Here is an 11,273-nt window from a genome sequence, read left to right as displayed (position 1 = left end):
AATAAGTTAAAAAGTTATCGGCGTAGACTTGTTTCTCCACATTCGGAAATGGAATTAAAATGTTTCCACGTTTACGAGGTGTATGAAAATTACATGTTTTTTTTTTTTTTTTTTTTTTTTTTTTTTTTTTTTTTTTTTTTTTCCTTTTTTTTTTTTAAAGAAACACAAAATTTTTCCGTTTTTTTTTTTTTTTTTTTTTTTTTTTTTTTTTTTTTTTTTTTTTTTTTTATTCTCTCCTTTTTTTCTTTTATCTCTTTATTTCAAACCCATATTAAGGAGCGTTTTTTCCTTCTTGTGGAATAACAAAGAAACATTCGCTTCTTATTACTGAACTCAATTGCATTCGAACCAATGAAAATAAGTTTTCCACGTGGAATTTCTTTTTCGTTTTAACTTTTAGTATAATTCGATGGAGAGAAGAAAGTACGAAGGGGGGAGGGGGCGGTGTGTATGCTTTCGTGGGTGTGAAGGTATGGGTATCTATTCTTATTTATAATCTGTGTGGAATGAACAAACTTATGAACAAACGTAAATTATATGTACATCTTAATTTAGCACTTAATTGATGTAAGCAAAAATTGGTAAAATATGTCAAAAAGGTGCAGAAGAGAGTAGTAATTTCAGAAGTTGTTAATTCACGAAGTTGTTTTTTCAAAAAAAAGGGGAATTCTATCCTTTTCTGTTTACTGAATTTTTTGGAGTTATACAAAAAAAAAAAAAAAATAAAATAAAATAATAAATGTGAACTAAAATAATGATGTAAAATAAAAGCTCTAGAGAGATCACGTAATGGATTTATATGACACGGATAACATGCCCTGTTTACCATAAAAAAAAAAAAAAAAAAAAAAAAATCTAAGCCGGTGCTAATTGTACAATTACAAATCAATGTGCTGCAGTCGGATTTCACAAATCTGACTTGGTGCTGTGTGTGAACTAACGAATTAACAAATAATTGAAAAAAAAAAAAAAAAAAAAAAATTACTATTAATTTGTATGGAGAAACAAACGGGAAAAAATTTGTTGTGCACCTCCAAACCTTCTTCCGTCTTCAAAAGAATAAAAAAATTGACACACCCAATGGGGTAGCACACCACCTTTGGAAATCATTTCTCTAACTCTTTGTACAAATGTCAATTCCATCATCCAATCCATTTTAAATGGAAAAGTTCAAAGTTAGTATTCATCAGAAACACATTATAACTAGTGTTAAAAAAATAAATTTTATTTGGAACATCCTGGTCAATGAAAAAAATTTTAAAAAGTTGTGGGTCTTCATAAGTCCGTACACTATATACCTTATGCAACGTTTTCAAGTTCCATATTTCAATTAAATTTCTTGTCTTTAAGTAGAATAATATTGCCTTATCATCTGTCTCTTCAGTGCTATCTACAGAATCACCACTAGAAATATACACATCTCTTCCAAAATTTTCGCCAATTCCGCTGGTGTTACTACTTCTACCATCTGTTCCTCCTTCCTTTTTCTGGTTAACAGGATGGTGAATATTTGAATATTTTCTCCTTTGAATAAAGCTCATAAATGCTGACCGATAACTTTTCCACATGTGCAAAATGTTCAATGTACAGATGTTGAAGAGGCAGATTCGTCCTAAGTTATCCAAAGCTAGAACTAAATTTTGATTCCATGGACAAATACAAATATCTATAATTTGTCTTTTCGAATCATTAAAACAATGTATGATTTGTGTATTCAATACATCCCCTGTGTTTCCATATATATTTGATGTGATTTGATGTGGATTGTTGGATATTGTAGGTTCTATGTTTTGAATTGCGAGAGAAGGGGTTGTTACAGAAGAGGAACTTACTACTACCTTTGAAGCTAATAAAGATGAAGGAGATGCTGGGGAAACAGACATGGATGAAGATGAGACAGATATGTCATTCTTCTTTGTAAACATATTTTTTATAAAATTATTTATTCTAGAACTCAATTTTTCCGATGCACCAAAGTTTTCCTTCTTTGTTAAGAAATCATTGTTTACATTTTGACGTACAAGACTAAGAATAGACATGGTTATACACTTGGATGTTATAACATAATTCGCATTAGAAATTCTGCAATAGTTGACATAGTGTGTATTAATCGAATCTGTGATATATCTAGTTAATTCATCCTTGGTGTAAATAGAATATAAATCTTTTTTAAAAAGATCTGGATTTTTATTATTAATTCTTAAAAATATATGATTAATGTTAATGTTCTTATTAACATTGAATGAATAATCAAATGGTATAATCTTGCAATTCGTTTCTAATGCCCTTTTAATTAAATAAATATTAGAATTTACTATAGTGTTATTTTCATATACAAATAATATATACTCCTTTTGACGCTCTATAAAAATATTCTTTATTTTATTATCCATAAATTTATTCTGCATACATATAATACCTTCATGGTTGTATAAACAAATCTTTCCATTGTTAAGTCCCAAAATTATATGTGGAAAAAAATTATTCATGAAAAATAAATTTATCGATTCAATACATTCTTTTTCATTCAACAATGGATTAAAGAAATTTAAATACACAATATTTTTCTTATTCAAACAATATATAATAAAAAATAAGTAATTCTTATTGTGAAAATAAAACACCATATTAATAAACTCTTCATCTACATTTTTTTTCAAATTTGTTGTATCTAACTTCGACTCAAAAATTAGAACCTTGCAATTCTTAGTGTTTATATCATCCTTTGTTATGCAGTAATTACCCTTGACAAATATTTTACTCAAAATTTTTATCAAAATTTCGAGTGTGAATACTTCTTCTAATTTTATCATTTTTCTCGGCCCTCTTTTCTCTTTCCCTTACACACAACACCTTAGGCAAGCGAAACCGACAGACCAAATAAAAATGGAACTACAAATTTTCTCACACTCACAATTGTAAACAAGATTAATAAAAATACATTCCCTGGATTTTTCACTCTGTTTTGACATCACCCAGAAGTGGGAAAAAAAAAAAAAAAAAAAAATCTCTCCTAAGATTAATGATAAAGGTGGGTGTTTTCCCCCTCTCCTCATCACTGCTATTCACTGTAGAAATTAATTGAAAGTGCACATCCAATAGTGATTTTTTGAGTAAAACTTTTCACCATTCCTTAACAATAACACATTACAACATGCCATCTTATTTTCCCACGTTTAGTACACGTATCCTCATTCAGGCCTCTATCTTGGAAAAACTGATAAATAAGAAATGATCTACAACACTCTCCCTAAAAGTTTATGCACTGCATCTGTTGTCTATCATCTGTACCTCCAATTTTTTGTCACGTTTCTGGACAATTTTTTCTTCTTCTTTTTTTTTTTTTTTATGACTTATTTGGAGCACTTGCTTATTCAATAATTTATCTTCTCCTCTCTATATATTATATTTTGCTCGTTCGTAAAGTGTTCTTAAATCTTATTCATTCTATGCAGTTCTTTGATAAACTTATTCCACCTTAACCTATGTTTCTAAGGGGGCGCATACAGATATTATATATATATATATATATATATATATATATAGGATCGTTAGTTAGGATACAAAAAAAAGAAATGCAGGAGAGAGGTGGAGGACGGAGGGAAAGAAATGGACATGTATGTCTGTATAATTATTCCCACAAAAAAAAAATTTTTTTATAATCATTCAAAATGGAGAGGGAGGAAATGATATTGACAAAGGTAAGTTTTCTTTCTGAAATTGAATGAGTGCATGAATTGGATTTTTTAAAAAAGTTATACTCTTCCTCAAAGAAGAGGAGCGGGAAGAATGAAATGTGGCCAAATGAAAGTAAAAAATTACAAGGCTCTGATCGAATGAAAGTAAAAAATTACGCGGTTCTGACCAGATGAAAGTAAAAAAAATCTACAGCTCTCGCTAAATTCTTAAAATTGGTACAATATAATAGCCTTTTCCTCAGCTCCTGTAAAGTAAAAGTGTTTCGATTAAAATTGTTTTATTCATCGCGTGTTTTTCAAAGCATGTGCTTTATTTTTATTTTCATGGATTTAGTTAAGCTAATATTTTATTCCTCATTTTGCATATCCATTTGAGATTACCCATTTTTTTTTTTTTTTTTTTTATTTTGCTGTATGATTTCAGCATACACGACTTGCATGACTAAAAACATTTGAGATGAGATAATTTTTTTTTTTTTTTTTTTTTATATACACGAATAGTTAGGTGGGATAATTATCCAATACATGAGGAATGGTTATGGAGTTGAATACTTTCCAACACATATTATCTCCCCATTTGTTCAATTTCCACTTTTTTTTTTTTTTTTTTTTCCTCCTCCACCCCATTGTTTAATATTAGTTCATACATGAACATTCATACATGTACATTCATATATGTACATTCATATATGTACATTCATATATGTACATTCTTGTATGAAAATATGCAATGCATTATTATAATTTTTCAGGGGATCCCTTTTCTTAACTTAAGGCAAGAAATGGACAAATCAGCTCTTTCTCATGTTGGGAACGGAAATTGGGGAGAGGGAAAACGAAATTATTTACATCAAATGAAGAGAGTGTGGAAAAGCCAATAAAAGTGCAAACGCCACTACTTATAAAATGATTAACTTTTATTTATTCTGAGAAAAAAATAATACTTCCAATTCATATTATGTGACAAAGTGAAAGAACACAATTTTTTCACGGCCCGATCCTTTTTGCACTGTCACAAATTCACACACATAAAATACTGCCTCCTTCTTTATCATAGTTGAGTAAAATCAAAAGTATCACAAATTAAATTTGGGCTCATCAATTTTTTTATTAATATAAATTCCATTCTTCTTAGTCTACACACACAATGTTGTTTCAACTTTTTCCCTTTTTTTTTTTTTTTTTTTTGGCATGTGTGTGTGTGTGTAGAAGGGAAGGAGGTTCTGTCCTTTGAGAAAAAATAATGTGACTATTGAAAGAAAATGCTAAAAATTCCAATGAATTCATTTGGAATAACATTTGGGGTCATGCATTTTTGTTCCCACTTTTTACCATGCTTTAAAATAAAAATAAAAACTATTGATATGTTAACTATGGAAAAAGTATAGGAATATATGATAAGAAAATAGATGCAAAAAAAAGGTAAAAAAAAAAAAGGAAGAAAAAAAAAAAAAAAAAAAAAAATCATATATGTATGAAGCAAGCGCTGTATTTGTGTGTACATGTATATGCATGGAATTCTCATTAAAGGAATGTATAATTTCAAAGTAGACAAAAAAAAAAAAAAAAAAAAAAAAAAAAAAAAAAAAAAAAAAAAAAAAAAAGAGAAGAAAAAGAAAAAGAAAAGGATGAAGAAGAAAAGGTATAACACAATATATAAGCTTCTAACTCACTTGTGCGTGAAAAAACAAAGGACTTTGTGAAAGATATGCCATAATGCAATACACAAACTTTATAGCAATGGTAAAATAATCCCTAGAGAAAAAAAAAAAAAAAAAAAAAGGGGCCCAGGAAACCACTGTGTTGAAAAGAATAGAAAGAAAAACATATTCCTTTCATCCCATATATATTTTATCATTTTGTCATGCAGTATAATTAGATGAATGCTATAAGAATTATTATACCGGTACTTTTCTAGTGCTGGTCACTGAACACCACTTTTTTTTGGTTTTTTTTTTTTTTTTTTTTTTTTTTCTGTTCAATGGAACATGTAAACAAAGTGAATGGAGATGATGATCTTGCAGATCATTGTAATGAAAGATTTAAAAAAAAAAAAAAAAAAAAAAAAAAAAAGATTAAAAAGAATGTCTATCTTTTTTTCCAGTTTTTGTTCATATGTATAATACTGCGTATAGGGGATCCGAAAATTTTAGCCTTTGCAGAAAATGTTAACAAAAATGACATCAAAAATTTTAAAACTCCAATAGATAACGAAAACATAAATAAAAATAATGAGGGGAAAAAATCAGGGGGAGATGAATCTAACAAGATAACTAATAAAAAATATACAAATCCAAATGAAGACATTAGAAGAGATATTCTCCTGGATTCATTTAATATAAAAAAATTTGACGAAAATAAATATAAATTAAATTTCATAGATGAAACTCTTGGAAATCATGCAGACATAATTAAAAACAGTACTTTCATATTTGACGCTCTGAATTATTTATTTAAAAGTTTCAAAGAAAATCATGCAAATGTAGGGGAACCCGAAAAACATACCTTAAGACCTGGAAAAGATTCTGTCGATGCAAATGAAATAAAGAGACTAATCATTATGAAGTTATTAAAATGTGTAGCTGTGTTAATACTATTATATATAATTATAAGATTGACCTTTTCCTTTATTAAAAAACTCATAAATTTATTAATTATTCTTATATTCAAAATTATAAAGCTTTGTTGCTGTGGAGGCAGATAGACCACAGAGAGATGAAGCCCAGGGACTCTTCCCTACCCATGGAAAGATATTGGATGAAAAAAAAAAAAAAAAATGTTACACCATAAGGAACGTATAAAGTTTGGTTATATTTACATTGCATATGTTAAAAAAAAAAAAAAAAATTACAGGATTGATACCTTGTGCATATGTTATGGCGACAATTCTGTGTGGGAACCTCCTTTGTTTTTTTTTTTTTTTTTTTTTTTTTTTTTTTTTTTTCTCATTCCTTTTGACTTGTATTAACTTGGCACCATTTGGCTCTATTGCGTTCATGTTCAAGTTCAACTTCAACTTGAGGCTTGGTTCCGTTTCGTCCCGCTTTACATTGTCACGTCGCGTCCCTTTTTTTTTTATTTTATTTTATTTAAAAAAAATTATACTAAAGCGCAATTTTTACATGAACAGAAAAAGAAAATGTCTACAAAATGGAAGAACATCCAAATGGTCGCGATGAGAACATAAAACGTTTACTTTTAAAAAAAAAACTAAAAAATGAATAAAAGTGTAACTACAAATTGAGAGGGGCGGGGAAAAAAAAGAAAAAAAAAAAAAGTGCGGAGTTCACACAATGCACGTAACAACATAGCCTTTTGGAGAATATATTTTTTTCCCCATTTTGGATAAGTAGTTTATAATTATTTCTATCCGGTGTAACGTCCACTTTAACAAACTCCCCCATCCTTCTTACACACTCACATGCGTATATGCAATGTATACATAATGTTATGTATATGTATATGAATATGTATATACATATATGTATGTACGCTCGTACATTTTTTATATTGTATATGTGCATGTGTCCCACCGTACGTCAATTTTTCGCTTATTTTTTTTCTTTCTCAATTCCCAATGTGCATTGCATAACATCAGACTTTGTTCAGAACAAGGCGGACTTCAATTTCCTTATTATTTTTAATCCTCCCCAGTAGAGAAAACCTATCTTTTCTATAGAAGAATTTCTCATTTTTCAGATTACATTTGTTGTGCATAAACCTATTTATTGATTCATCTGAACACTGCGAGTTCTCATTTGAACATTGTCTATATCCGTTTAATACAGTTGTGGGCATTTTCTTCTGCACACGATTCCCACGTATTTGTATATCGCTCATCTTCCCAGAAGAGCTGTAGCACGTAGTATCATTTTTAATAGTCTTTGTGTTCATGTTTGTGTTCGTGTTTGTGTTCGTGCTTGTGTTCGTGTTTGTGTTTGTGTTCGTGTTTGTATTTGTGTTTGAAGGAATCATTTTTATGTTCGCTTTTCTCTGGTTCAGTTCATATGCATCTTCTCTCTTCTCGTTATGAAGGAATATTTTGTTGGGAATCTGGCTTGGATTATGTTGTAATTTTTTAATTGTCTCTTTATTTCTACTTACAATGATTCTAGGATCCGCTTTAACAGAATGATGGTTCCTCTCGTTTGACAAGTTCTTTAGATCATAGTAGGAACCGTTAACTAATATACTGTAATTACCTGATGTGTTTCTACCTGTAGTTTTGTTGCGAATTCCATTTTCATTTCTTCTACGTGAGGGGTGGTGCAAGTGTTTATTCTTGGACACAGTAATGTTCCCATTTTTTATACCTTCAAGAATAATTTTTTTCCACAAATTATAAGATAAATCTTTTTTTTTAATTTTAGAATGATTCTTTACATTATGAACAGTGGGTGTGTGTAACTTGGAATTGTAATAATAATGTGAAGGATGGTAACCACCATCATTCAAGTCATTCTTCATATATTTGCAAACATAGCTTGGAGTGTATTTTTTTATCAGGTTCCTATTATTATAAGCATTTCTAAGATTGTTAATGTTTCCATTTTTTCTTTGGGAGTGTATGTAAGCAGCATATGTTCTAAGGTATGTTCGAATAATATCTTCCTTAATTTTGTTTGATGCATTATCCATAAGCAACGGAAATGCTTCTCTATATCTGGGGATTTTATTTAAAATAATATATCTCTCTCTATTAAATTTAGCTTTATTACTAATCATATTGCTTTGGAACAGCCTTTTTCTTGTCAATTGATCATATTCTTTCATTTTGTTTCTTAAGCAATGAGCTCTTTTCCATCTTTTTTTGTCTTGTTCATTATTTATGCTCTCCGGAAGTTTCACATATTCGTGTATTTTTAAAACATCGTCTATGTAATTCCTACATTGTAACTCGAAATTATCAATGTTGTTTACAGAAAAATCCCTGTTCCCCTCATTGCTGTTGCCAGTGCGGTTAATGTGGTTAACCTTTCTAGTTTCGCTCATTTCATTCAGGTTTTTGTCGATACTGTTGTAGTTCTTGTTGCTAATTTCCACATTGCTACTATTCTTGTGGCCTTTTTTATCTTTTGACACAATTTTTATTGCACCATTTACATTTCTACATACACCTGTGACAAGCGTATCTTTTCTCTTTTTGTCCACGTTCTTTTCTCGTATCTGTTGCATTTGGAATTTCTTTCTTTTTTCCTTCTTATTCTACTACTGCTATGGGGGTGGTTTGGCTAGCTAGCGCATAGATACATGAACAAACACTCACACGCACATGTAAACATGCAGAAAGCATGTAAATTAACATATGGTTCAAGTAAATGAAATTACTTCTTCATATGTTTTGGGGAAATTGTAGATGGGATTGGTTCCAAACCGTACGAGATCAATATATTTGTTTGCAACGTGCAAATGTGAAGTGATAAAAAAAAAAAGGCGTCTACTAAAATATACGTAATTATATACACTCGTGGATGGGTTTATTTTATCATTGTGGTCGTGGCGAGAATTTTTTTTTTCTTCTTTTTCCTTATTAATGTGAGAATGCACACATGGAAGAAACTTTCCCCTTATTGTGGCATATATATTCATTCAGGAAAGTACAAAAACCTACTTTTGAGCTGATCAATATGACACTTCTCCCTTTTCTCTCTCTTCTTACCCCACAAAAATTAGTGAACAGCAATTGAGGATTTTTCTAAATGATACTAAAGTTTTCTTAAAAAAGGACGGAAGTAAGAAAAACAAAAAAAAAAAAAAAAAAAAAAAAAAAAAGACGCATATGAGTGAAATAAATGTTAAGGTATATACACAAATGAGGATGAAAATAATGACAAGGAGGAAAAACAAACATTGGAAAAAGTATACACAAAAACTAAATTGAGTTTAACAATCTTTTTTCCTTTTTTTTTTTTTTTGTTTGTAATATTTGTTTGTTAACTGTTGTTAATCTGTTTAAGGGTACCAAAAAAAAGAAAAAAATAAACGAATGAACAAAGGATGTTCTCTATAAGCAGACGGTGTGAATAATGCAAGGGTATTGAAGCGCAAAAAAAAAAAAAAAAAAAAAAAAAAAAAAAAAAAAAAAAAAAAAAAAAAAAAAAAAAAAAAAAAAAAAAAAAAAAAAAAAAAAAAAAAAAAAAAAAAAAAAAAAAAAAAAAGGGAAAAGCGGAATGTGTAAAGAAAAAAAAAAAAAAAATTAAAAACTGACAAATTAAAAAATGACAAACTAAAAAATGACAATTTCAAAATTGGAAAATTCAAAACTGGAAAATTCAAAACTGGCAAATTCAAAACTGGAAAATTCAAAACTGGCAAATTCAAAACTGGAAAATTCAAAACTGGCAAATTCAAAACTGGCAAATTCAAAACTAACAAATTCAACACTTACAACTTCAAAAATGACAACTTCAAAAATGACAACTTCAAAACTGAAAAATCCAAAAAATCAAAAACGTTCAAATATGAAAAGGAAATATGGTTAAAAACAAAAAAAAAAAAAAAAAAACATTTTCAGCCGAAATAAACACAATCGACTTTCATAGAGCTTTTATTTTAGTGACACAAATACACAACCAAAGGTTCGTTTTTGAGTTATAGTCTGCTCTGTGTAACATCATAAAAATAAAGGGAGCAGTGAGGGTGAAGGGAGGTCAAAAAAAAAAAACTAAAAAAAAAAAGAAAAAGGTACACTGAGTTTGAGCATTTTCAGAGTTTATTGATCATATCTACATCCACATGTGTGGGTCAATATGTACATGATAATAAGATTTTTCTTTTTTTCCATCTTGTGCATATTTGTTTTAAATGGAAAAAAAAAAAAAAAAAAAAGAGTAACATTAAAATAAATTTTCAAATGTGTTCGCTTTTATAAGACTTTGGCGAAAATTTTTCTTTTTTCTTTTCTTTCCCGCCTTCTCAGTTTCTTTACAAAAGCGAATGTTTCATTTTGAATTTGTCACAATAATGTGTGCTTTGAGCTGTGGAAATTCTTTTGATCACCCGAATCCACATGCATGAGTTTTATGATTGTGTTGTTACTTGGCGTTAATTTTCCTTGATTCTATTCTTCCTTTTCCTCTTTCCTCATGATTTGACCTACCTTTTTATGTTTCTGCGTTTTTTGCATTTTCTACACCTTCTACATTTGCTACACCTTCTACATTTGCTACACTTTCTACATTTTCTACATTTGCTACACTTTCTACACTTTCTACATTTTCTACATTTCCTACTTTTTTCTTTTTTTTTTTTTTTTTTGCTGGCCAAGCACCATGACCCTCGTTTTACACACCTGATGACACAAAACCTACCTGTTTAAATGAATTCACTGCACAAGCACTAGTTTTTTAAAATGCGCAAAATGCATGTTGGGAGTTTTATTTTATTTTTACATTTCTTTTTTTTTGGAAAAATTGAGAAATTTACATATTTACTTTAAAATATTCCTTTTGATTTTCTCTCTTCAATCAAGTTTTTCTCTTGTTACGAATATTTTTTTTTTTTTTTTTTTTGTTCCAAGTTTGGTAAAATTTATTTTTGCATAAAATAAAAAAAAAACAAAAAAAAGTGGATTGA

At 29.0% G+C, this 11,273-nt stretch overlaps 3 protein-coding genes across 3 annotated transcripts; 1 reads left to right on the top strand and 2 right to left on the bottom strand.

The window, feature by feature from the left end:
• Positions 1–1,142: 1,142 nt before the first annotated feature.
• PGO_081510 (hypothetical protein, conserved) lies at positions 1,143–2,813 on the bottom strand (the record flags this gene model as incomplete). Its single annotated transcript, XM_028687373.1, has 1 exon — positions 1,143–2,813. The coding sequence occupies one exon, from the start codon at positions 2,811–2,813 to the stop codon at positions 1,143–1,145; it is 1,671 nt and encodes a 556-aa protein (XP_028543174.1).
• A 2,866-nt stretch (positions 2,814–5,679) lies between these two features.
• PGO_081500 (hypothetical protein, conserved) lies at positions 5,680–6,402 on the top strand (the record flags this gene model as incomplete). Its single annotated transcript, XM_028687372.1, has 1 exon — positions 5,680–6,402. The coding sequence occupies one exon, from the start codon at positions 5,680–5,682 to the stop codon at positions 6,400–6,402; it is 723 nt and encodes a 240-aa protein (XP_028543173.1).
• An 890-nt stretch (positions 6,403–7,292) lies between these two features.
• On the bottom strand, positions 7,293–8,873 carry PGO_081490 (hypothetical protein, conserved; the record flags this gene model as incomplete). The annotated part of the gene is made up of 1 exon (XM_028687371.1): positions 7,293–8,873. One exon carries the CDS (start codon positions 8,871–8,873, stop codon positions 7,293–7,295), a length of 1,581 nt encoding a protein of 526 aa, XP_028543172.1.
• Positions 8,874–11,273: the final 2,400 nt, after the last annotated feature.

The sequence above is a fragment of the Plasmodium gonderi genome (assembly GCF_002157705.1).
Source record: "Plasmodium gonderi DNA, contig: Chr08, whole genome shotgun sequence".
Lineage (NCBI taxonomy): Eukaryota > Apicomplexa > Aconoidasida > Haemosporida > Plasmodiidae > Plasmodium > Plasmodium gonderi.
Note: the sequence above shows the minus strand (reverse complement) of the source record. Positions and strands in the feature narration are given on the sequence as shown.